Source organism: Hoplias malabaricus, chromosome 15, assembly GCF_029633855.1.
Source record: "Hoplias malabaricus isolate fHopMal1 chromosome 15, fHopMal1.hap1, whole genome shotgun sequence".
Lineage (NCBI taxonomy): Eukaryota > Metazoa > Chordata > Actinopteri > Characiformes > Erythrinidae > Hoplias > Hoplias malabaricus.
The window spans coordinates 31,373,230-31,400,499 of NC_089814.1; the positions used below are offsets into that span (position 1 = coordinate 31,373,230).

A 27,270-nucleotide genomic window follows, 5' to 3' on the forward strand; every position below is an offset into this window, starting at 1 on the left:
CTTCACACAGATAGAGAGTGAGCGAGCGAGAGAGATATTTTGTGTGTGTGTGTGTGTGTGTGTGTGTGTTTGCTTGCTTGTGACCAAGACAGTGTGTGTGCATTTTTGTTTTTGTATTTTGCACAAGTGAGTTTGCATTTTTTAATTTGTGTGTGTGCTATATTTGTGTGTGAATGATGTCATTGTGAGTGTGTGTGTGCGTTTGGGAGGTTATGGCCAGAGAGACTCTTGAAACAAACAGTGATTGTGCTCTCAAATAAACGAGTGGAAGGAAGGAATGAAGGAAGAAGGGAAGAATAAAAGAGTGAAGGGGAAGATGGGAGCGAACACAAAGACGACTCTCAATATTCACTGTCCTACCACACTCAGCCAGGCCCTGTGTGTGTGTCTGTGTGTGTGTGTGCGTGTGTGTGTGTGTGTGTGTGATGAAAACTCTATGCAGCTGCTTTTAATGAAATATTTTCTTTATTTAAGAATAAAAATAACACTAATAATGATAATGAAATTCATTCATTTTTTTACGGGTAGGCAAGCTGTATGAAGCAGTTGACAGGTGTGAGTGATGGGTTTATGAATGAGTGACTGGGTGAGTGTGTAGTGCTCTAAGCAGCATGAAGGAGTTACAGAAAATGAATGAATAAATGAATGGTTTCCTAACCTAATTTACCTAAACCTATTTAGATAAAATTATTATTCAGTGGGAGATGTACAACTCTGATGTTAATTATTATGCCCGCTCATGGTGTGTGTGTGTGTGTGTGTGTGTGTGTGTATGTGTGTGTGTGTGTGTGTGTGTTTTTACAGTCTAAGAGAAATTTCGAGAGAGCGTGTAAGGAGGCGGACCGAGCACAGCAGTATTTTGAGAAAATGGATGCCGACATCAACGTGACAAAGGCGGATGTGGAGAAGGTGGGAGAGTGTATTTGTGTTTTTGTGTTTTTAATTAAGTGTATGTGTCGTGTGTGTATCATTGTTCAGAGCGTGTTTTATAAATGTGAACGGAACTGGTTTATCATGTGCACCTCATTTACATACCATTTGCATGGTGCACACCATGACTCCTGCCAACGTTTCTGCAGTGAGCCAATGATAAAGTGCAGTTCAGATGTTCATGAGCCAATGGTTGCATTCGTAGGCGGAGTTTTGAGGTGAAGGGGTGAGTGCACTGTGCCCCCTACTGTCCGAATTGAGCTAAACTGAGGGTGAGTGAAGGACATATGCATGGAATAAACGGAGCGTGCTGGTAGGTTGGAGACGGTAGAGGTGTGGTGGAGGAGCGTGATGTTGTTCCTGATGTAAACAGTGAGTTACTGAAGTGGATTGGAGGCTATTGGTGGGTTGTGTGCTCAGCCTGGTCTTGATTGGACGGACTCGCTAATTAGTAATTAAATTCAATTCAAATGTTAAATAAAAATGAATATCAGAACAGTCAGAGAAATCTGCATGTGCTCTGGCCTTCGACGTTGAGTGTTTTTACAACTGTTGTCGCATAGCAGCTTTACAGGATTAGAATCAGAACAGATAAAACTGTTAATCAGAAAGGGAATCTCCCTCGAGGCTGGAGGAAGAACTTTGAGAGGAACCGAGAATCACAGGAACGGTCCACCTCTGATCACACGACTGAGAGGAACGAAAAATATCAGTGGTTCAGCCTGTTATTACACTACAGTGGACTGATACAATCATAGTACTGATGTAAGAGTGATGGGAGAAATGGGAATGTAATTTTTTGTCATTGCACACACACACACACACACCCACACACCCATTTAACACACACATGCATCCTGTATACCTGTAGCACTCAAACACAAATGTGCCTTGTGTACATCAGTTGCTTGTATATATGTGTGTGTGTGTGTGTGTGTGTGTGTGAGAGGGAGACATATTTGTAAAGAAAATATTTGCACACATTTCATACACTGACAGCTTCCTTATAATTTTAATCAGGGTTTGTTTCATATCACGCATCTGCTCCCCTCCTCACACTCCTCCACCATCCCTCCTTCCACCGCTCTTCTGCTGTCTGGCACCGTGGCACTGCTGGAAAATTTCAGTGTGTTTGTGTGTGTGTGAGTGTGTTTGACTGCACACAGATCAAGGCACCTGTTTTTTTTAACAAGACCTTGTTGAAAAGTCATTATTCTTCTCCCACACTCTGTCTCTCTCTCTCTCTGTCTCAGATTATGGCTGATGTATTAAAGCAGAAGTCATATTTACCACCATTTATTAAATTTTTTTTATCTCATCTCCCATACGATGCAGAATTGAGCTGCTGTGTTGTCCATGAAAGAGTTAGTTTATGCTCCACAGAGCGGGACCCCTGTTTAAAACGACCTGAACCAGGAGGCCACTAGGTGTCAGTATAATGTGTTTATCATGACGTGTAGATCGGTCATTGTTGTACAGGGCTCTGGACTCGCAGTGACTCTGAGCAGGATGAAGTGGTTACAGAAAAGGAAAGAACACATGAATAAAAGTTGAATATAAAGAGTTTGAGCTTGGTTACTTCAACAGATCCATAATAAAAGTCTTAATCGGGTGTACCCTTGAATGTCTGTTGTGTCGTCTGCGTCACCTATACGTTTCTTTATTTTAGTTTTTTAACTCTATCTAAGCTAACGCTTTGTTATTCTTTTTTTTTTGTTGTTAAATCACACTCTGAAGCGATGTTACCTCAAGGTAGGTGCACAGGGGCAGGTGTATGTGTGTGTGTTTGTGTGCGTTTTAACCTGTGCACCCATAGCCACGCCTCCACACCACGCCCAGTCACAGCCTCGTCAGCATCTGTCTGCTCCACCGATCATGCGGCTGCAAATGTGAACATCTGTATGCGCACCTTTGTTCTCCAGCTTTGAAGTACAGCGTCTCAGTCTCGGCGTACTGTAGATCAAAGACAGAGCGACAGCTGTCTCCATGGCAACGCAGTGTTTAAGTGACAGACATGAGTTTGACTTCCTAAAATTCTGGTTCAGGATGTGGTCTCTCTCTCTCTTTTTCTCTCTCTTCCTCTCTCTCTGTCTTGCAAGTTTATCTCTCTCATGTTCTGCTCAGAGCCAGTTCATATGTAGAATATTCTTCATGTTCTGACGGAGAGTTCTAGAAGTTTGGTCCCTTCTAGAAAGTGGGATGTGTGTTTGTTGTGTCGGCGCTGGTTATTAATGTAGATCATGACTGTAACTGCAGATTTCTGTGTGTGTGTGTGTGTGTGTGTGTGTAATACAACACAATGTTGATATATCAGCTGGTAAAGTCAGTAGCCCTCTACTCTGATGTGCAAACTGAGGAAAGTAGTTCTTTGAGAGGAGCAGTGGTATAATAATAGATTGTAACTGATTCTGACTCTCTCTCTCTCTCTCTCTCTCTCTCTCCCTCCCCCACCACCCCCAGGCGAGGCAGCAGGCTCAGTTGAGACACCAGATGGCGTCTGATTGTAAGAGTGAATATTCCAATTACCTGCAAAAATTTAACCAGGAACAGACTGAACATTACCACACACTCATCCCTAACATCTTCCAGGTACACACACACACACATGCCTCATGGAAACATGTATGTACATATCCTTTATACTGCACATGAACACAGAATTAGAGTCTTATTGTATCATATATAATCATATGTAATGCATTCTGTGTGTGTGTGTGTGTGTGTGCATGCGTGTGTGTGTGTGTGAGAGCAGAAGCTCCAGGAGATGGAAGAGAAGAGGATTGAGAGAATGGGAGAATCCATGAAAACGTTTGCTGAGGTCGACAGGCAGATTTTACCTATCGTGGGGAAGTGCCTAGATGGAATGACGAAAGCAGCAGAGAGCATTGAACCCAAGACTGTGAGTCACACACACACACTGATGTGACATCTGCTTCCACACTTAAAAAAACCTGCTGTTAACACAACTGCTGTCATAGAAGCTCAAAGCTCAACACACTTGGAGGAGAATGCTAACTGCAAACATTTTACAGAGTGGTAGAGAACAATACAACGTCCTCCTAGTACAGAGAGTTATGGACGGCTGTGGCATCACCAGGGACTGAGCTCCTGATTCTACGAACCTCAAGGACAGGGACACTACTCTGGAGCCTCCCAGCAGCGCCCCGTAACACGTGACTTGTGGGGGGGTGTTTCTGGTTCCTGTTTCCCTGAAGCAGGGCTGATGTAGTTAGGAGTAATTACTGCTACTCTCACACACAGCAGCTCTGGAGTCTGTCTCTGGTTTGTGTGCAGCTAATCAGAGTCAGAGGCAGAGAGGTTTTATGAGTATGGGGGATGAGGGGGGCTAAGCATGCAGGAAAGGCTTCAGTGTGTATGTTGTGGGGGGGGGGTGAACTTCTATTTAGAAGTTATATCTATAATAGTCCAACCACAAAAACATGATACAAAATACAGTTCAATACAAAACACAACCCAGGACGATTCCATATTTTATGGGACTGCTTATTTAGGTAGGATAAAGAACTATAAGGGCAGCTATAGCACCCCCTGGTGTCTCCATGACTCTGAGCACTGCAGACACTTGCTGTGTCCGAAACTATGCTCTGTTGACTATATAGTGCACTATTTCGTAGGTAGTAGGGTCCAAAAATGTAGTGGACAATTTTCAGTGCACTCAAACAATCCCACAGTGCACTGCAACAATGCAGTGTACAACTCATGTTTATTAAAAACCCACATGAGGTCAGATGTTCGAAATTGTTCAGTACCCTCCTGATCATAGCTCCCTATAATTGTACACTTCATAGTGAGTAATGTAGGGAATAGTGAATAGGGAGCGATTTCAGACAGAGCAACTGTGGCTGTTTCTCAAAACCTAGAAGACAAAGAACGGATGTGTGTTCTTCAGAAGAACGTTCCTGAGGTGTCACCTCGCAGGAGCAGAGTCGTAATACAGTGAATCATGGGATGTTCAAGCCATTCTCATGGAGTGTCACAAACCAGTGCGTCCTTGTCATTTTGGGCAGAACGAGAACGACATTCGGTACTTTAACCTTTCTTGGCATTTGTGTTGTTGAGTATTGGAACGTAACCTCAGCAGTGGAGGATGACTCTGTGTCTCCATGACTGTGAGCGCTGTGTGTCCATGAGTACTGTGGCAGTCCTCCTGTGTGTGTTATACGTTATTCCTGTTTATCTTGGTGTCCAGGACTCGGCGCAGGTGGTGGAATCGTATAAATCAGGGTTCGAGCCCCCGGGCGATGTGGAGTTTGAAGATTACGGTCAAGCGATGAAGAGGACGGTGTCTGAAACCAGTCTGACCAACTCTCGCCCAGACACCAAAGCTGACAAATCCAGCAAGGGCAAGAGCAAACTCTTCTTCTTCAAGAAGAACAAGGTAAAACACACCCCCCGCTCCCCAACACACACCCACACACTGTTTAACATTATAAGTGAGGTTAGTTTATCAGAGCTGGCTACTCCATCCCTAGTAGAGAATAGGAAGATATTAAGAGTTAAGGAACTCATTTGTTTAATATTGTGTTCTTTCATAGCAACTGTTGCTAGGTTGGACAAGCCTTACTCAACTTCACATGATTTTGGCACAATGTAATCTCCCAGACCATGAGACACGACCAAATAACACTAACCATAACAAAAGGAGTTTTAATAAACATCATAGCTTAACTCCGTAAGGTCTGATTGCTCTGTTAAATTACCGTTAGCATGTGAACTGCTGGGTATCTGCAGTGAAGGTGATGGTGGGGGGCCAGCAGGGGGCGTATTCACTGTGATCTGTTTTGATCCCAATGGCCTCCCAATCATCCATATCTTTAAATAAATTTGGATCTATCACACGTTCGTCTCCTCTCTGTGTATTAGCTGATATGTATGGTTATGGGGCTGGACGATATGGCTGGAATTTATATCAAGATATATTTCTTAATTTTGGTTGATCCTATATTATTCAAATATCTATATGAACCAATCAAATAACAAAAATTAAATAATCAATCATTAATCCCCGTGGAGGTAAAATTTTCAATTAACCGCGATATTGATTTGCACTCGTATCGTCCAGCACTAATCGCAAATGTGTTTAAAAAAACTCTATCGTTACTAAAACATTTTCTATCCCGAATATATATATATCCATCCATCCATACATCCATCCACACTACTACTATTGTCTACTGCTTATCTGTGTCCGTGTCGTGGGGAAGCAGTCAGAGTAAAGAAACCCTCTCCCTAGCAACTTCTTCCAGCTCTTCTAAGGGATACTGAGGTATTCCCATTTTAGCCGTTTGAATAGGTTCAGTTCTTCATTAGGTTCATTTTGGTAAAGCTTGTCCATCCTTTCATTCATTGTCCATTTTGACTGAAAATATTCATAAAAATGTTAATAAAGTTGATAAAGTTATGATATGGATGGAGTACAGAGATTAGAGATTAGAGTGTATGCTTTGTGTTGAAGCAGAGTTATGTTTCTGTAGGTCCTTCATATATATATATATATATATATATATATATATATATATATATATATATATATATACATATAGTGATGCATTGTGGGTAGTGTAGTTTTGGGTGTTATTCCTTTCCCACCATCTTCCTGTCCTCCTCACCTGACCCTGCATGACCCAAACTGTCGGCGAGCCGCTAACACACTAATGTGCTGCCCACTAGGCCTCGCCTTTTTACTCTGACCCAGTGAGGTTGAAACCACTTAATGTGGCCCCGCCCCATTTGTCACAACATTTTATCCTTGTTGTTTCCATGGTAACAACACTCTTCCTTCTCTCTCCATCATACACTGTCTCATTGCTGCTGCTGAGCTGGACTTTACCACCGAGTCACGTCTAACTGAGCATGCTCTTTTAAAACCACGCCCACCTTTACGAGACCAGCGATGTGATGGATAACCCGGACTGCGTGTGTGTGTGTGTGTGTGTGTGTGTGTGTGTGTGTGTGCGCGTGTGTGTGTTCATCCTTGTTTTGTGTGTACGCCTGTGTTTTTGTTAGAATCGGAACAGGTGAATCTGAGAACACACACACACCACAGTAACATATTAGGATCACCTTCTGACTATATAAGCACACAAATACACATACACACACACACAAACATAACATACACTGGTCACTTTATTAGGTATATCTACTGTATTTTATATACACATGTCTCGGGGTGCTGCCCCTTACTGCACTGCGCCAAGATCTTGAGGTAGCTGCCTTTATTTCTAGTGCAGAGACAAAACGTTATATTTTTCTCATACTCAAGGTCACTTTACAATTCAAAGAGAGAGAAATAAATGAATTAGAGTAAGGAGGCAGATAAAAATATGGTGAAAAACTTCAGTTTTATAGTGAAAAGGGGTGAGAAGATGAGACTGAGGGACAGAGGAGAAGAGATTGAGGGACAGGAGAAGAGACTGAGGGACAGGGGAGAAGAGACTGAGGGACAGGAGAAGAGACTGAGGGACAGGGGAGAAGAGACTGAGGGACAGAGGAGAAGAGACTGAGGGACAGAGGAGAAGAGACTGAGGGACAGAGGAGAAGAGACTGAGGGACAGAGGAGAAGAGACTGAGGGACAGGGGAGAAGAGACTGAGGGACAGAGGAGAAGAGACTGAGGGACGGGGGAGAAGAGACTGAGGGACAGAGGAGAAGAGACTGAGGGACGGAGGAGAAGAGACTGAGGGACGGGGGAGAAGAGACTGAGGGACGGGGGAGAAGAGACTGAGGGACGGGGAGAAGAGACTGAGGGACAGAGGAGAAGAGACTGAGGGACGGGGGAGAAGAGACTGAGGGACGGGGGAGAAGAGACTGAGGGACAGGGGAGAAGAGACTGAGGGACGGGGGAGAAGAGACTGAGGGACGGGGGAGAAGAGACTGAGGGACGGGGGAGAAGAGACTGAGGGACAGGGGAGAAGAGACTGAGGGACGGGGGAGAAGAGACTGAGGGACGGGGGAGAAGAGACTGAGGGACGGAGGAGAAGAGACTGAGGGACGAAGGAGAAGAGACTGAGGGACGAAGGAGAAGAGACTGAGGGACGGAGGAGAAGAGACTGAGACGGTGTTCCATAGTTTAAGCGCTAGGTGCCTAATAAAGTGGCAAATAATTCAAAAGCATCTTGGAAATAACCTCTTTACCTGTAAAGAGTACATCTGTGTGTGTGTGGGTGAGTGTGTGTGCAGGATTCAGCAGATTTCCTCCCAAAGCACGACTTCATTAGAAACTCATTATTCTCATCTAGAGCTCAGGGGGTTTATTAATGAGAGAGAGAGAGAGAGAGAGCGAGTGAGAGAGAGAGAGAGAGAAAAGGGAGGACATTGATCCGAAAATAGTCTTTCCATAAGCCTGATGTGCATTGGAAGCTGTGTGTGTGTGGGTGTGCATGCAAGTGAGTGTGTGTCTGTTAGTGGTTTGTCTCTAATACACTAACTGTCTCACACACAGAGAGCTGAGCGACTGCTGTCGTCCTCTCCTCACTCCACCGCTCTGTCCGCTCTGTTTCTTTGGTTCTGGAGTTTATTAATTGATTGATTGATTGATTAATTCGTTTGTTGAGTTCCTTAACATTTTTTGGAGCCTTATTTCTCTCGTTTTGTGTTCCCCCCTTCCTTTTTACCTTCTTCTGGAATGACTTGGTCCCCCACGCCAACTCTCTCTCTATCTCTCTCTCTCTCTCTCTTCTATCTTTCATCCTCCTCCTTTTTCTCTCTTATCTCTCTCATCTATTCTCTGCTTATTTTCTCCTTGATGTCTGTCTTTGTCTTTCTCTGACTTTTTTTCACCATCTTTCTCCTACTCTATTTTCCTCTCATTACTTCCTTCTGTTGTTATCTCTCTCTCTCTCTCTCTCTCTCTTGCTCTCTCTCTCTCTGCCGCTGCTTGGTGGCGTGTGTGTTACCGGTAGCTTATGTCCCTGTTAACGTCCCCTGCCCCTCGCCAGCCCCCCCCAGCTCCCCCCTCACCTTCTACTGTGACCCCTGACCCCTGCCCCGCCCCCCAGACCCCCAAACAGCCCAAGGAGGCCCTTTCGCACCGCCTCAACGACCTCATGACCTCCAAGCCCAAAATGCACTGCCTCAGGAGCCTGCGCCGCGGGGTAAGTGTGTGTGCATGCATCTATGTGCGTGTGTGTATGTGTGCATTTGTGTGTCTGTGTGTGTGTGTGTGTGTGTGTGTGTGTGTGTGTGTGTGTGTGTGTGTGTAAGAGAGAGAGAGAGAGAATGAGTGTGACTGTGTGTGTGGATGTGCATGACTGTGTGTGTGTGTGTGTGTGTGTGCCGCTCTTCGCCTGTCTCATCGCCTGCGTTTTGTGTGTGTTTGTGTGTGTGTGTGTGTGTATGTGAGACGGAGGGTTCACTTGTCCACACTTAAGTTTAATTTGACTGTCGTCGTGGAAACAGGTAAAAAAAAAAACAGAGCGTTTACCTTGTGGACCAGCTTGCCCTCCCTCACCCATCAATCTGCCCCCCCCCCTTCGCTTTAACAACATCCCCCACCCCCTTCTCTCTCTGTCTCTCTCCCTCTCTCTCTCTCTGTTTTATGTTTTATATTTTTCCTCTTTCTTTACACAGTATTCTCAGTTTTCTCTCCCAACTATTTAAACACACACTTTCTCTTTCTGACACTCTCTCTCTCTCTCTCTCTCTCTCTCTGTGATGTAGCCTCAGGACAACTCCCATGAAATCCTCATGAAACTAAGAAGAGATGTTTGTTGTTTTCATCCTTGTGAATAAACAGAGAAACTTTTCCCAAGCAACTAATTGCTTCTGAGGTGCTCAGACACTAGGAGGCGCTTTTGAGTGTGTAAAATAGCAGGATTAGACAGTGTGATGGCTCCCCAAATCCCAGGCTGCGTTTCTCGGCTGCGGCCGCCGTGTCAATGGGTTCCCACTGTCCTCTGTTCACAGGAACTACGGAAAACCCTGTCCATCTCCTTTCCACCACAGAGACATGGGAACAGGACAAGTAATAGGGCACTAGTTTTGATGTTGTGATGTTAACCCTTCATATGTTGCTCCATATTAAAGGTGCCCTACGCAATTTTATTTCATGTTCTGAACTATTTAACAGCATCAGCACAAGTGCATTCTGGGCCTGAGGAAATGTTGTGACTAATGCTCTAGTGCACGGGTCCAGATTTATGTACTGCAACATCTGGTGGTTGTTTTGGTGAACTACAATAACAGACAGTCACTCTACTGAATTCCCCTATTGCAGCTTTAATGAAAACTCAATTAATGTTTTCAACTTTGTTCCCGGAGGTCTCTCCGGTCTACGGCTGTGCGACTGGGACAGTCAAGGTCTGAAATATAAAAAGAGAAACATCTGTCCTGGGGGGTGGGGGTGGGTTTCGGCCTTCGACAGCGATGCTGAGACGTGCAGATAATGAAGTAGGAAACTGAGCAGATAATGGAGACGGAAAGGAGGTGGCTGAGATTGTGTTTTTGTGCGGAGTTATTGAGAAGGAGTTAAAGGAGGAAGTGGGCTGTAGTTGCACTATGCTCTAAAAACACAGGTTCTTGAAATGCTTCGTTTTCATATTATGCATTTGTAGATACACACACACACACATATTCACATGAATCTGTGTCATGCAGAACAGAACACGGAAGGAAATGTCAGACAGAGAAAAACAGACCACAATGGAGGTGAGATTAGATAGAAGAATGGAAAGATGTAGGGAGAGAGGGGCGAGAGACAGAGAGCGAGAGAGAGGTCCTTTAATATGACCCCAGACCTCCTCATCATTCACCCTTTCATCAGAGCATCCAGCTTTTCCGTGCCCTTTGTCTTTATTTACCTTCAGTAAGAAAAGTGTTACGTGTTTGTTTTATTTGTTTGTGTTTATGTTGTTTTGAGTGCTGTAGTAAACAAACAGCTCCAGGCGAATTCAGTGAAATGGGGTTATTTCCACAAAGCAGGATCTGTCTATGATAAATTAACCCCCCCCACACACACACACACACAGCCAGTTGTTTTGGTTTCACAGGTCAGTGGAGGGCTTAATGTCCTGTAACTGTTTTCATTTTTGGACAGGACTTCAATCACAGAGTATTTTAATGATAATTCTGATTTTATTGTGCAAGTCTGTGATATGCAAATGAGCCCGGAAGCCAATCGCAGTGCTCTTCACTCTGGGCTCTGATCATCTCGACCAATCACAGCTCCGGTGGAGTTTGGTGATGAGTTCCTTTTGGGTCTTTCACAGATCAGTCGCCAATAAATTCTCAATACTCAGGATGTGCAGCAACATCACGATACTCGTATGACATCCATATTGTGCAGCCGTAAAAAGTGTGTGCATTTATGTTTGTGTAAGAGTGTGTGTTTATGTGCGTGTGTCACAGTGTGTGGGCCACTGTGTGTGTGTGTGTGTGTTTAACAAGGCTATGTTCCTTGCTGCAGTCTCCACAGTCCCTTCAGTATCATAAAGAGCTGATGAAGAGGACTCTTGGCCGGCCTACCTATGCTTTCGAGGCCAGGCAATATGTCGTAAGTGTGTGTATGTGTATGTGTGTGTGTGTGTGTGTGTGTGCGCGTGTGTGAAAGAGAGAGTGTGAGTGAGAGTATGTGATATTTGGACTTATTAGTTTAAACTGTAAGTAAGTCACATGAATGGCCTACAGACGCTAACCTCGTTTATTTTTTTTTTCTTTAATAATGACACAGACACAAAGAGACACAAAATCAAATGAAAGCCATAATAAACCGTGTCCTATTACTCTTCCATTTTTATTTTCATTCCATAAATGAGGTCAGCGTCTGACTACTGTGTCCAGAGTGACATCATCACGAGTATCTTGCTCATTGGCTATATCTGTGCTATGCCCCACCCATTGCCCCTGGGCCCCACAGGCTCCGCCCCAGAGCTTTCAGGCTGCCAATCAGTTTGCGCTGGAAGGGGTTAATCCACAAAGTGTCACGAGGGGACAACATTGTGACTTTGCCACAGGATGAGTGCCCTCTGTCTGTCCCTCCTGGTCCTTGTTACACTTTGATCATGTGTGAATTTTACCCAGAATTCACTCTGTTCCTCTGCGGCATGGCGACCACCGCTGTCCTCTCATTTACTGTACACATCTGTACCACTCAGGTATACACACACACTGGCCACTTTATCAGAAACACTCACTGGCCACATTATCAGATATGCACACACTAGCCACTTTATTAGAAACACCTCCCCCTTTATTGATACTCACTGGCCACTTTATGAGAATAATTCCTTTCTTTTTATTTTAATAAAAACTGAGATTAAGAACCTGATTGATTTATTTTTTAATGTTCATTTTAGACTTTGTATGTGAGCTTTTGTTTATTTCAGGAGATTCACAGGCCTCAGATCCGCAGCATTTTCATAAAGTTCACGTCAGGTCGAGACATCTGGCACATCTGGAGAAACATTACCCAGAGTTCCCTCTGTCCTGCAGTCAGCACACTCACTGTCTGCCAGCGTTACTCTGCCTCTCTCTCTCTCTCTCTCTCTCTCTCTCTCTGTCTCTCTTTGATTCTCTTTGCTGCTATCCATCTTTTGACCCCCATCTCTCCATGATCCTCTAATGTCATTAATAACACATTGGGTCCATCTTTAAAACCTGCTGCTGAAGTTCACACCAAAAGGAGCCACGAGACATTAGTGTCACACACACACACAGACAGACAGGTTGCTCGGTGGATCAAAACACTTGACTGCTCTGGAATTCTGAAGTTTATATAAATGTCAGAAACCATAAAGAGATTCCAGAACTCTGAGGAATTCTTAACTCTGTGCCCAGAATTCCAATGTCCTCCCGGGAGCCGACAGAAGACTGGACCAGGGTCCGGTCCTGATCCAGTCCTCGTGGCCAGACGTTCCAGTGATAAGAGGCAGTTTTACAGATGTGTCCCTCGCTCACATCTGTTTGAAGTAATGCCCATGACATCACAGTTGGAAGAGGACAGATGTGCAGCACAGCTGCAGTCGGTGGAAAGAATGGAGAGAGCATCCAGGATAAAGATCAACTTTATTCAAAACACGGTTTCATTCCAAGACTTTCACAGCCTTCGCCATCTCACCATCCAGGTCTGAGATCAGCAGAACCCCTCGACTCGGCCACGGAACACTTCACGCCTTCATCCGGATCAGTCACCCAGTCACTCTCTCACACACTCACACAGTTAGTGTGTGTTGTATTACAGTTTTACAGAGTTTTACCTGCGGCAGCTTTATCTACTGGCACTTTTTGTAAAGTGAACTTCAGCAGCGAGCCCATGACCCGATGTAGACCACCGAAGTGTGTGGGTGTGTGTGTGTATGTGTCTGTGAGCGAGTGAGTGAACAGCCCGATACTGTTGCTCCTCTGACATTGTTTTTTCTCTCTTTTCTCCTCTCCTTCACTCCCCTTCCCTCCTTTCATCACTCTCTCCTCTCTCTCCTCCGAGAAGCTCTCTCTCAAGCTGGTAAGCATGTGTCTAGCATCGTGACGTTAGCGGCATGACCGTAGCATGCTCCCCGTCGCCATAGTAACAGTGTCCTAACCGTACCTCACACTTTTGTTGTTGTTTTTTTTTTTTTTAAAGGCTTTTTATTTTTAGTTTGAAAAGCTCTGTATTTTCATTTGTTTTCTTGCCACATTTTGGTTCTTTAAGTTCTTTAAGACTCTGCTGTTGTCTTATGTTGTTTGTTTGTCTGTTTATTTGTTTGTTTGTGTTTTTTATTTTGTCCGTGGTGACCGTCCCTCTGTGTAGATCTCGCTCAGTGCCCACGTGCGGAACCTTATCGAGGTGATCTGACCCCGTCTCTGTCCTCTCTGTCCTCTTGTCTCTCTGTCCTCTTTTCCATTTCCTTAAATGACATCAGGAATGTATTGAATGGTTAATTAATAAATAATAATAACAATAATAATAATAATAATAACAACAATTTTGTCAGTCTTTCTATAAGTATGATGTATGCAGTGTTCTCTATTTGCAGTAGACTCTAGTTTATCTGACAGCAAAACGGAGATCAGTCAAGTTATAAGTGTGTAAACGTTTGGGCACCCCCCCTCAGATTAGTTTTACAACTTTATTACATTTTACAAATAAAGAAATAGAATGAAAAAGTCAGTAAAAGCACCCGGGGGGTGTAACTCCGGTGCTTAGTCTCGTTAGTGTGTGTGTGTGTGTGTGTGCGCGCGCGCGCGTGTTTACACAGTAGCTGTGTTCTAAAGCCTAGGCTGTGGCCGTATGGTCCATAGCGGTCGAGCTCGGCTGCGTTTCTCGGTCGCTACGTCATAGAAAGCTGTTCCTATGTAAACGACCATTCGTGTACAGCCTAGAAATGCAGCCTACGTCCGGAGCGATTTCAAGGGCGCAGCTTACGTGTCCTTCATGGGCCTCCGTTTCCCACAATTCTCTGCACACATTGTTGGAGAAAATAAACAAGACACGGTGAAAACCGAAGCTTCAGATGTTTCAGCAGCAGAGTTCGTTCGTTTCATTCAAATATTAGGCTCTATACCATATTTAATCAATAAGCTTATTGGCTTAAGTAGTATTTTATTTTTAATCCCAATTGAAATTTAAATGTTTAAGTTTCAGTTTCAGTCTTTAAGTTAAAGAATGAGTCTTAATAACAGTTCTAAAATACTGTTAATTTGCAGGATAATATTAAAAAGCAAATGCAATCTATTTTAACTTCATAGGACAACATCCTAGCCTAGGCTTTGGAACGCAGCTTGTGTGTCCTGAGGGAAGAAGGGGTCAGTCAGGAGTGTTTAGGAGTGTACTTTTGACTGGGGCGCCCAAACTTTAGCACATTCACCTTGGTTCCTCGTCAAATCAATGAGTTTGATCATCAGATGATTGCAGTAACGTTTGTAAAACTGACAATTGGGACGACTCCTTAGGGTCTGTGTCCATAAAGTGTCTCTGGGTCTGATTCTGTTATTGAGGGCGTCTACACCAGGGAGCACCAATCTGACCCACACAGGCCGTTGTGGGGGAAGGTTTTCATTCCAAACTAACAGGACCACACTGTATAACTGTAGACACTGAGGCTGGTTGATTAAGTGAGTAGAAACCAGTATCTCCTGGTTAATTGGAGTGAAAACCTACAGTCACTCCGACCCTTTGTGGGTCAGACTGGTGACCTGTGGTCTACACCATCTCCTCTGCACTGAGGAGCTTTACGAACACATGACTCTAATGAAACACCTACTTAAATATAGTCATTAAATAAAGTCATTACTTACAGTAGTGCGCTTGAAATGTGTGAGTAAATATTCCATTCAATATTGTGATATTACAGTTTATTAAATTGAATCATCCGGAATCACTTCGCTTCCTCAGTCCTGGTCAGAACTGCCACGAAGTTCAACCACTTCATGTTCAGATGTTTCTGAGTGGTGTGAAAGTGTGACAGGTGTGAGTGACTGGGCGAGTGTGTGGTGCTCTCTCCACGGTGTGTGTTCCTGTCTTGAACTGATAGAATTGTAGATTCCGAACTCACCGTGACTCTGAACAGGATGAAGTGCTTACAGATAATGAATGAATGAATGAATAAATGAATGAATGCTGCTTAGTGAATCTTCTTCCAGTGGATAAATAAGTGGCACTGAATGGTGGTTGGGACTGAGGGGTGAATTAGAAGAAGTGTATATGGATCAGATGCAAGTGCATGTCTGAGTGTTGCCTGTGATTTCTCCCACAGTGACACACACGCCTCTTTTTGCATGAGCTTGTTAGGATCTGGAAGGCTTTGATGTTTGTGAATGCGGAGCATGCCTGAACGATATGGGTGTTTTTTAATGTTCTAAATGCTGCCACTTATTGGCTGATGTCAGATCATTATGGTGAAGTGGGTGGAGACTAGATGCTGAAAGACACATAAATAGCCAGCACTGTGTACAGGTGTAAACAGCATACTGTGAGTCCTGGAGATGCAACATCATCCGATTGTTCACTTCAAACGCATCAGTTTCTTTTGTCTTCTGTGGACATTGGAATAGACGCCGTGGAAGACTGACATATCATTGCTGTGCACAGAAGAACATGTGTCTCCAAAATATTAACTTTACAGAACAAGAGAAAAAACTTCTTAATTTTAAATGGAAGTCAGTGTTAAAAGAGTAATTTTGGAGCATTTCTATTGGTCCATTTATCATGTAATCATGTGATGCAATAGTGCTCAGGCACGGTAGAAGTCAACAGGGTCAAGAGTGAGAACAGAAAACAGCACAGGACACAGGACACTGTCCATATTACCATCAGCTACAAGTAATGACCATTGTTTGGCCCCTCTCTCTCTCTCTCTCTCAGGGTGCGAATCCAGAGGACTTCAGTCATCTGCCCCCGGAGCAGAGGAGGAAGAAGCTACAGGCAAAAATCGATGACATAAATAAAGACATACAGAAAGAGATGGACCAGAGGTACACACACACACACATACACAGAGAAATTAAAGTTGCAATTCAGTGCCCTTACTTAATGTATGTGTGTGTGTGTGTTTATGTCTCTCTCAGGGATGCCTTGACTAAAATGAAGGATGTTTACGTGAAGAACCCCCAGATGGGAGACCCCAGCAGTGTGGACCCCCGTCTCGCAGAAATCGGCCAACACATCGACAAACTACAGTCCGAACTGCAGAAATTTGAGGTGTGTTTGAGTCCTGTCGCAGTTAGTGTTCTCCAAGTCCTTGCTGCCTTCAGGCTATTTGGGAATAATAGAGAAATATGCTTAAGTACACTGTGTGTGTGTGTGTGTGTGTGTGTGTGTGTTTGTTTCAGGGCTGGTTAGCAGAGGTAGAGGGAAGGATGCCGACGAGAAGTGAATCAACTCAGAGACACAGCGCCGTGTACGAAACACAAAACAGTACACCTCCTGCTAATAACAACAGCTGTGCTCAGAACAGAGAAAGGTACCGTGCACAACAAACACACTCACACACAGACTTTAAGTAGTGTGTATTACAATACCTTCATAATCTGCAGTACTACAGGTGCTATAGTTATTCTGTATGTCTGTCTTCGTGTGTGCGCGTGTGTGTGTGTGGGTGTTTGTGTGTTCTTGTGTGTGTATGATGGAGCAGTCCGGATGGGAGCTACACTGAAGAGCAAAGCTCTGAGCCCCAGACGAAAGTTCCGACTGACCCTGAGTTTGACGAGTTTGATGAAGAAATGCTGCCCACTATCGGAACCTGTAAAGCCCTGTATCCCTTCGAAGGTGAGTCACAGCTCAACTATAGGTCAGCAACCTCTAGACGCACCTGGAACAGGGTTCCTTTTTTTTAGTCCCTGCTCTCTCATGGTTCAGAACAAGCCGAGTAGGGATTTAACCTTGCAGAGCACTGATTGTTCAGAGAGAGTCGCTACTCTACACCACGCAGTGCAGATGTCCAGCACTAACTCTCCGTCTGTAGAATCTCCAACTGCAGCAGAGATTACATTTGTTTTTATCCGACTCACGATGGCAGCTCGTAAAATTACAGCATGGTCTTTTGAAGAGGTTCAAACGCTCCTTGGATCAGTGGCCGATGAAAGAATCCAGCGAGAGCTGGACACTGCCACAAGGAACTCTCTGAACTAATGACGGAGCTGTGTTCAGTCCCACACAACAACAACATGCCAATTTATGATGAGCAAACAACGCTTAATGTTACCGCCGCCGTTGTTGTGGTTTCCAATGCTCGCTGTTCACATTAGAGAGTTCTGAGGCAACATCCGATACATTTTGGGGGTGGGGGTTAGTGTATAACACAGGGAAACAGAGTTGTAGGGATACATTATATTCACTTGTTCCTTTCTCCCACCCCTGTAGGTCACAATGAGGGCACCCTGGCACTGGTGGAGGGGGAAGTGCTGTTTGTGATTGAGGAGGATAAAGGAGACGGCTGGACACGTGTCCGACGAAACGAGGAAGAAGAGGGTTACGTCCCCACGTCCTATGTAGAAGTCTTCCTGGACTCCAACACCAAAGGTACAGTGTCGCATGCTCTAAAGCTCAACCAAGTCCAGTGAGCATTACTCCAGTGACGTCTAGTGGTCAAACAGACACACTGCCACATCACTTTTTGTTAAGCAGTGTGTGAAACAACCCCTTGATATTAGGATCCATGTATTCTACTGTAGGCTAAAATCTTAAACCTTTCTTCACAATTTAAAAATATAAATTAACATTTTACATCAGCAGTGCATACTCTGAACATAGATAAATCAGCTCATACACTTTCTCAAGCTTCAAACAAAAACAGAACTGCTGCCTGTGATATAGGCGATGTGTTATAGATTTGTGTTAATAGTGAAACAGAATTTAAAAGCTGTGCCATTCCACATTTTGATGCTGAACTAAAGCAGTTCAGAGTGAGAAATAAGCTATATCCCGATGATTCCAGGTGTGTTCTCCCGTGTCCGCGTGGGTTTCCTCCGGGTGCTCCGGTTTCCTCCCACAGTCCAAAAACACATGTTGCAGGTGGATTGGCGACTCAAAAGTGTCCGTAGGTGTGAGTGTGTGAGTGAATGTGTGTGTGTCTGTGTTGCCCTGTGAAGGACTGGCGCCCCCTCCAGGGTGTATTCCCGCCTTGCGCCCAATGATTCCAGGTAGGCTCTGGACCCCCCGCGACTCTAAATTGGATAAGCGGTTACAGATAATGGATGGATGGAATAAGATATATATTTTTCAGAATTTGTGTGTAGGTGCTTATTTTTGTCACATATGGGTTGACATATACCACAACCCTATTAACATATTCATTCATTCATTCATTCATTCATTGTCTGTAAGCGCTTATCCAGTTCAGGGTCACGGTGCGTCTAGAGCCTACCCGGAATCACTGGGCGCAAGGCAGGAATACACCCTGCTTGGGGCACCAGTCTTACACAGGGCAACACACACTCACATATTCACTCACACCTATGGTCACATTTTGAGTCGCCAATCCACCTACCAACATGTGTTTTTGGACCGTGGGAGGAAACCGGAGCACCCGGAGGAAACCCACGCAGACACAGGGACAACACACCACATTCTTCACAGACAGCCACCTGGAGGAAACCCACGCAGACACAGGGAGAACACACCACACTCCTCACAGACAGTCACCCGGAGGAAACCCACGCAGACACAGGGACAACACACCAAATTCCTCACAGATAGTCACCCGGAGGAAACCCAGGCAGAACACACCACATTCCTCACAGACAGCCACCTGGAGGAAACCCACGCAGACACAGGGAGAACACACCACACTCCTCACAGACAGTCGCCCGGAGGAAACCCACACAGACACAGGGAGAACACACCACACTCCTCACAGACAGTCACCCGGAGGAAACCCACGCAGCCACAGGGAGAACACACCACACTCCTCACAGACAGTCACCCGGAGGAAACCCACGCAGACACAGGGAGAACACACCACACTCCTTACAGACAGTCACCCGGAGGAAACCCACGCAGACACAGGGAGAACACACCACACTCTTCACAGACAGTCACCCGGAGGAAACCCACGCAGACACAGAGAAAACACACCATACTCCTCACAGACAGTCGCCCGGAGGAAACCCACACAGACACAGGGAGAACACACCACACGCCTCACAGTCAGTCACCCGGAGGAAACCCACGCAGACACAGGGAGAACACACCACGCTCCTTACAGACAGTCACCCGGAGGAAACCCACACAGACACAGGGAGAACACACCACACTCTTCACAGACAGTCACCCGGAGGAAACAGACGCAGACACAGAGAGAACACACCAAACTCCTCACAGACAGTCACCCGGAGCGGGACTCGAACCCACAACCTCAAGGTTCCTGGAGCTGTGCGACTGCTGATCAAACCTGGATAGTCACATCCGAATGGGAAGATATGTCAGAAACCCAGGCCATGTCTAGGTTTAAAGCAGCCATTTAAGCCCAGCTTCAGTGTGCTGTTGTTGTATAAAAGACGGAGCTGTGTAACAATGTAATGAATTGGTAGGATTTTATAATCTCCAACATTCATAAACATGCTGTGATATTGAGTTTAGAGAGTGATGCAGAGTTACTGCTGCCCCACTGTTTCATTACAGACTTCTGTCTCTGGGATTAGAGATTATGAACTGAACAGACGACTTGTTCCTGAGGGTGAGAGTGTGTGTGTACAGTTTTGTGTGAGGCAACTTTACTAAAATCCCTGGTGCTGAGTGTGTGCATCGTAGCCTGAGGAGAGTGTGGATGTAGCTGACTCCAGTGACTGCACCCATACAGTAGAAGACAACAGAAGCAAAGGCTGAATTTGTAACAGCTTCTTGCGCCCTGTGTAGTGACCTGAGACTAATACTCCCATTACAAGCTATTTTATATATAAGCTATTTTTATTCAGCCATATACACCACAGAGGCATAACTGCTGTAGTTTAGTAACTTGTGAAACTCACTATGTAGGGAGTAGGGAGCTGTCTACCTGAGGCTCAGCCTGTGGTTTCTCCTGGTCCTGAGTGGTGCATGATTTGCAATAACCCTGCATGGGTATGAATTCTAACATTGTCTCAGGGACTGTGTTTACAGCCATGATGTTACACATTGTTATATCATGTGTTTCCATGACCTGTGTCAGGGTTAAACCGGATTCATAGAAATGATGACATGGAGAGGTTGAATCGTATAATCTTTAGCTCACAGATTGAAAACAATAACTGCAAAGTTCATATGTCACAGTTGTGCAGGGAAGGGACGAAGAGCCGGACGTACGTTCAAGTAATTTATTAAAGCAAACAGAACCAAACGATGTAGAATAACAATTCAAAAATAAACATGTGTAGGACAAAACGAACACAGACCAAACTAAAACAAACAGAAAACAACCGTGAACTGATGAGGATATAAGCAAAAAACATACGTCTACATACAAGACCAGACAAAATATATATATTATTATTATATAAACACCTGGGAATGATAACAAGGGGGCGGGATCACGAAGGAGGAGGCACAGGTAGAAACACTGATGACAAGGGAGGAGACAAAAACAAAACAAAACAGTCATTTGCTAAAGGAGCACATGACAGACGAGGGTAACATGGAATAATGTAGAAAGCAGGACATCACAAATACACAAATATAAAGTAAAATATACAATATGTCAATAAATAAATAAATACCCTCTCAAATTCGTAGATGTCACTCCTTAAAGGTGGCATCTACAAACTTTTGGACATGATCTGCATTGTGGTTTGACTGTGTGAGAATGGAGTAATATATGTGTGTGTGTTTGTGTGTTTGTGTGTGCGTGTGCACCACAAATGAAGGCCATTTCACTTGAGTACCCGCTACAGCTTTAGCGTGTTATTAAGATCTCTGCTGTTCAGATTATAGAAACACAAATATAGTCAAAGACTGCAACAGTTTTAGACTCCTCCCATCCTACATCCCATGAAAAGTGTTCATTCATTCATTGTCTGTAACGCTTATCCAGTTCAGGGTCGCGGTGTGTCCGGAGCCCAACACACCCTGGAGGGGGCGCCAGTCCCTGATAGGGCGACACACATTCAGTCACACCTATGGACACAGTCAATCCAACGTGTGTTTTTGGATAGTGGGAGGAAACCAGAGCACCCGGAGGAAACCCACACAGACACAGAGAGAACACACCACGCTCCTCACAGACAGTCACCCGGAGGAAACCCACACAGACACAGGGAGAACACACCACACGCCTCACAGACAGTCACCCGGAGGAAACCCACGCGGACACAGGGAGAACACACTATACTCTTCACAGACAGTCACCCGGAGGAAACCCACGCAGACACAGGGAGAACACACCACACTCCTCACAGACAGTCACCCGGAGGAAACCCACGCAGACACAGGGAGAACACTCCACCTTCCTCACAGACAGTCACCTGGAGGAAATCCACACAGACACAGGGAGAACACACCAAACTCCTCACAGATAGTCACCCGGATCCCTGGAGCTGCGTGACAGTGACACTACCTGCTGCGCCACTGTGCCTCCCCCCCATGAAAAGTGTATGATGATTTTACAAATCTTTAGGAAGCATAGTTAAACCTGCAGACTAGAAGTGTGTAGAGCTGTTCAGTGACACAACATCACGGTCAGGTCAGTGCTCATTGTTCTAGATATTCGAGCGGGTTAGAGGTTAAGAATTAAAAAATGCTAAAAATGTTTGTATCTAGTCATAATTGTGCTCTGGTTTGATCTGTTCATTCTCTTTTGTCTCGTTTCTCTTTGCAGATTCCTAAAACTGTGAGAGGACGACGTAGGACAAGTGACCACACATGGGGACAGAAACACCAGTCCTTAACTGAGAGAGAGAGAGAAAGAGAGAGAGATGTGATGAAAATTATATTGAAAAAGAAGAAGAAGAAGAAGATGATGATGATGCTAATATTGATGGACAAAACAGAGAGGAGAGGCGTAGCAGTCTGAATCTGTGTCTGCTGTAGAGAGTATCTGAACCACCCAGCCAATCAGAGAAGAGCAAAATAATCCAATGCAAATGTTTCGTCCCTGTTTTTCTTTTATTTTTCTTTTAGATCAGTTTTGTTTTTGTACTTGTGCTAATTTCTGCTTTTCTGCTATGCACTGATGCCAAGCTGACTAGCAGCTATAACTGAGCTTCTTCTTGTGTGTGTGAGTGTGTGTGTGTGTGTGAGTGTGAATGAGTGTGTATGCGTATGTTCAGTGCCTATTGGCTAACCCTCTCTGACCACTCTGCCCTGTAGAGGAAGTACCACAGGGTCACACCGAGTAACTAACTCCGTCCCCAAGGCTACTCTAAATTTTTACTCAAACTGTTGTCTGTCTGAGCATCCTCAACTAATCTGGACATTAAAATACAGGGCAGATGTTCCTTACGATGTGACCACTCCGGAAAAACACATGGACGGTGTCTTGGAAAGTTCATATCAGCTAATGCCAGAGATTTCACTCCATAGTCTTCAGGTTTATTCCTGTCCAAGTCCCACCTACTGCCTGAGTGTTTCTCTTTATTAAACCATGCCCCCCAGCGATGGGAGGGGGAAGGTTAGAATACGCTCCCGTCAAGTCTCTCGCGAAGGCTGAGGATGACGGCATGGTCAGGGCCTGCCTTGTCGAACCACCAGGAAGACCGTGTCCTTCACGTCTGCCCAGTTCTTTCATTTTCCAGGTTCCTGTCACGACCACATTGTCCCTTGAGACTTGGCACATTTCTCTCACAAATAATAAAGAGGGGCTACATCAAACATAAAAGATTTTCATCGACCTGAGCTGCTGAGGGTCCACGTGGACCATGATGAACGACCGTACCAGGGCTGCACAAAGTATTCGCTCTGTAACTCCATAGATTATGCAAATGAGGCTGCTAAACAGTTAAGAAACTGGTGGATGTTCAAGAAGATTAATAATGCAACTCTGTATTTAATCATGCTACATCAGGGCTTCGATTGTCTTTTAAAAGCGTATCGAAATCTGCCTTTGTGCCGATATAATCGTGATGCGATTTTCCATAAGTATCGTGCAGCCCAGAGACGATCCTGTTCCTGCTCTCACTGCTCTCACATATGCAAACACTGATTGTTTTTTTTGTTTTGTTTTTTTGTCACTGAGCTGGATGAGTGTGTCCTGTCATTTCGTGTGTGTGTGTGTGTGTGTGTGTGTGTGTGTGCTTGTGGTCCTATCCTGTGGAGTCACTGAGCCCATTGTGAACTGGTTGCCCACAGCACTGAAGGTTTAGTCTGTCTGCTGCATCGGCAGAGTCCGTAACGCTGATCTAGGCTCAGTTTTTTCCCCCTCTCAGATTTCCTGAATGAATAAAACTGGCCGAGAAGAGCTGGTCCTGTCCCAGGTTTTTGGACGCAGTGCTCCAGCAGTCCACACGAGGCGCACTGTCCGTTTTTATGGAGTGTGTTGAGATTGGGGTCAAGGCTGCTAGGCCTTACTGGGTAGTAACCTGGCCATGGAGGAAAAAGACAACCCGCATTTAGTGCCCAAGGTTTTATTCTGTGGTATGTGAATGATTTACGTTTGTGAATCACTGCGACACCTCGTTTTGTCTTCTGTGAATACTCACCCCGCTCTCTGTGGCACATAACTGATTTTAACTTTTTGATTTCCACTTTTCTACTTTCTTTTACACTCCTCCTGGATCAGGGGTTTTAAGAACTTTATTTTTTAGCTGTTTTTATTCTTGCGCTCAGTGATTTAATCGAGATTGATTTTATCTTTTGCAGATCGTTATTAAACCGCCCTCCGAAAGCCTGAACAGAATCTGATCAATGTACTACTAAAAACTGACCGAATCCCATATCAAACCCTTCTCCCACCATTCGACTCATCATCCGAGCTCTGATCCACTCCGCTCTCGTCCACCACGGCCTGTCGCATTATCACTGAGCTGTAAATATGAAGAACTTGGGAACATCTGCACACACAGTCTCCCTGCAATCTTTCTCGAACCCCAAAAACCCTGCAGATTTAACTCTGAGCTTCGCTATCAGCCACTCATTTCCCTGACTCTTCAGCAAAGGACATCCTGACAAAAATGCAGCTCTCAGAGATCTATAAATATATATATAAATATAAATCTATAAATAAGAGTAAACTACGAAACAATGGAAAGGAAGAAAGTCTATTTTTAAGGTTTTTGACTAATAAAACTGTTCTGAGAGTTTTTCTCTGCTCTGCTAAGCAAATAAACTTTTTCTGGGTCATGTCTCTTTTTGGTGATGTCTGCCAAATGGTGTTTTTGCACTTTTTTTTTTTTATTTTTTTTTTTTTGTTCTCTTTGTTGAGCTTGTTGTTTCAGAGCACTGAATACTTCATATTGTGTTAACTGTGCCAATTAAAAATACACAGGAAAGAAAAGGTGTGTCCTGGCTCTTAGTTTGTGTTTGGCGTGTGCTAACGTTCTCTAAAAGAGCCTTTAAATTAAGCCTCGAAAAATTAAATAGCTAAGACGGAGTGGCACGATGATGGTGTCACTGACACACAGCTGCAGAGTCTCGGGGTCCTGGGCAGAAGCCTATCCTCAGCTCACGATGAAGAGTGTGGTTTGTTCTTTCTGTGCTTGTGAAGATTTCCTTTGGAATGCTCCTACCCTCCTTCAAAGGTTACATAGTGCAGTTGCTGCAGTGCTGAGCTTGGAGTAGAAACAACAGAGGCTCTGTTCTCCCTGTTACAGCTCTACTGTATATTTGGGTTGTAAACGTCTGGGATATTGCGCAAAGTCTGATTTCTCAGTTTAACCAGATGTGATTCAGGTCAGAAGTGTCTAGTAGAAGTCGAATCCTGAATTCTGGGCTCAAGTGTTCAGTCCTTTGTGAAAAGACCTCTGAGCTGTGTCCAAAACTGTGCCCTATATTCACTATATAGTGCACCATTTTGGAGTTCCGCCATTTTGTAGTAGCGTCCAAAAACATAGTGGACAATGTTCAGGGCACTCAAACAATCCCACAATGCACTGCAAAAAGTAGTGTACAACCCATGTTCACTAGAAAATATCAGATTACTCATAATCCACTGTGTTGTTTGGTGAAACTGCACATTCACTACCCTCCTGAATTCAGTTTCCTATTAAAAGTGCACAATATAGTAAATAGGGAGCCATTTCGTACACAGGGGTTGTTTTATAAGGTGTTGCTGTCCCTCAGTTCTGCTATTGGACAAATCAGGCCAAATACCAGGATGATTATTAATCCCACCTTGAAAGGTGGATTAAAACTGGATTGATAAATTCCGAGGACATACTTTGTACAGAAATGATTTGAAATTTAAAACACATGAGATTCTATATATATATATCTTGTGGGTATATCAGCTCAGCAAAATTTCGAAGTCGTGTAAAATATTTTATGTCCAGCAGAGGGCGACATAGAGGGGATGTAAAAACACAAAAACACAGATCTGGAAATCCTTATCCTGCGGTCTCTGCAGGATAAACATTAACTTTATTCGGTCTGAAAATGTTTTGAAAGACTCGGACAAAATCTGTGATCATTCCTTGATAGGAAAATGTGGATTTGATTATCTGGGACATTTAGACCAGGATTAAACACTTTAAAAACTGCCCCCTGTTGGTGTTTTTAAGTTAATTGTCTTGTGCCATTCCCTCATAAAAATACACCCTCAAAATTTAATTTGGATAAAAAAGTATTTAAATAAGTTTCGGGTTTCTTTTTCCACCTTAAAGCATGCAGGTGATATTACGGTCAGCGTGTGAAAGCTGCGCCATTAAAAAAATAAATAAAGATTGGATCAGCCTCATACATGAACTTTCCCGTTCCACCTTAAACGTTGCAGCGCTTACTTAATGCAGTATCGCCAAGTTAGAACAAATCGTTCTAATAAGAAGCCAGTTTCTTTCCAAACACTGATATCAACTTTAAGCCTGATCTGGCCTGTTCTGAACTGAACGTTATGAACGGAACGTTTATTAATTAAAAAACACCCGGCGAAAATAAGCTTAGTTGTTCAGATAACGTTTTCAGAAATCTGTGCTAGGAAGCTGCGACACCAGCTCGACGTGGATTATAGAAACTATACACATTCAACAAAGAAAAATAGTCCATAACCACGTGTATTTCTGCTTTAAAAATATAAGGCTCTTAAGAGGCTGTGCGAAACACAATGTTGAAACATTTCATTCCACCTTAAGAAAGAGACTTGAACACCAAAGGACAACGTAAGGGGACAGCTGTAACGTGATTGGTTTACAGGCTTCATATGCAAAGTAGTAATGCATTGCGCCGCACTAAACTTGGATTTGCGAGGTAAAAAAAAATATACAAAATAATAAAAAATATATATGTATTATCCAGTGAAATTACTGTCATACAACGACATAAATTCAATATTTAAAAGTTGACTTACAAATTCAGTCACCGTCTCTGAGACTTATAGCCATCCGTTGTACTATATATAGAATGCAATGGTGACGTTGCTGTTGTGTTGTATGAAAGGAGAGAAGGTTAGCACTCCCCTTGACAAGGATGGAAGAGGTCCTAGTGGCCTTACAACACATATACGGTTAAGGCATTGCCACTTACTTCGTGGCATCTCTAACCAAGTTTTTTTTTGTAATAAAATATTAAATTGATTTTTTGTGTGCGGGACTGTGGTTTTGATTACACAACAGTTGATAAAAACAAAGCCTGCCTTTGGTATTATTGGTTTTAGGCGGAGAAACGTTTTCACTTGTTTTAGCGCGGCGACTGTGTTCATTTGTCTCCTAGCAACGGAGCCGTTGTGTGTCACATGGAGAGCTGTGTGGAGAGGGGAGATTTGATCCACTACGGTTTTATTCACACACACAAAAAAAGTAACGGCAGACTTTCATAATGTAGTGGAGTAAAAAGTAAGATATTTGAATT

General features: G+C 44.1%; 1 protein-coding gene and 1 non-coding gene across 9 annotated transcripts in view; both read left to right on the plus strand.

Moving 5' to 3' along the window:
* The window catches only part of fnbp1b (formin binding protein 1b), a 70,165-nt gene extending 45,399 nt beyond the window's left edge, over positions 1 to 24,766 (plus strand). For 3 of the 8 annotated variants that reach the window (XM_066645443.1, XM_066645440.1, XM_066645442.1), the window contains exons 6-18: positions 805 to 909; positions 3,391 to 3,519; positions 3,683 to 3,829; positions 5,141 to 5,329; positions 8,855 to 9,046; positions 13,375 to 13,389; positions 13,678 to 13,713; positions 16,231 to 16,340; positions 16,434 to 16,566; positions 16,698 to 16,828; positions 16,997 to 17,133; positions 17,728 to 17,886; positions 22,154 to 24,766. In XM_066645443.1, the coding sequence (XP_066501540.1) occupies positions 805 to 909; positions 3,391 to 3,519; positions 3,683 to 3,829; positions 5,141 to 5,329; positions 8,855 to 9,046; positions 13,375 to 13,389; positions 13,678 to 13,713; positions 16,231 to 16,340; positions 16,434 to 16,566; positions 16,698 to 16,828; positions 16,997 to 17,133; positions 17,728 to 17,886; positions 22,154 to 22,161 (1,491 nt within the window). In that variant the 3' untranslated portion in view covers positions 22,162 to 24,766. The remainder of the gene's footprint in view (positions 1 to 804; positions 910 to 3,390; positions 3,520 to 3,682; positions 3,830 to 5,140; positions 5,330 to 8,854; positions 9,047 to 13,374; positions 13,390 to 13,677; positions 13,714 to 16,230; positions 16,341 to 16,433; positions 16,567 to 16,697; positions 16,829 to 16,996; positions 17,134 to 17,727; positions 17,887 to 22,153) is intronic. The other 5 variants (XM_066645441.1, XM_066645444.1, XM_066645446.1 and 2 more) reach the window with 5 other exon arrangements.
* A 2,079-nt stretch (positions 24,767 to 26,845) lies between these two features.
* Positions 26,846 to 26,974, plus strand: LOC136669019 (U6atac minor spliceosomal RNA). Its single transcript, XR_010795592.1, has one exon. It is a non-coding gene; the product is annotated as a U6atac minor spliceosomal RNA (small nuclear RNA).
* Positions 26,975 to 27,270: the final 296 nt, after the last annotated feature.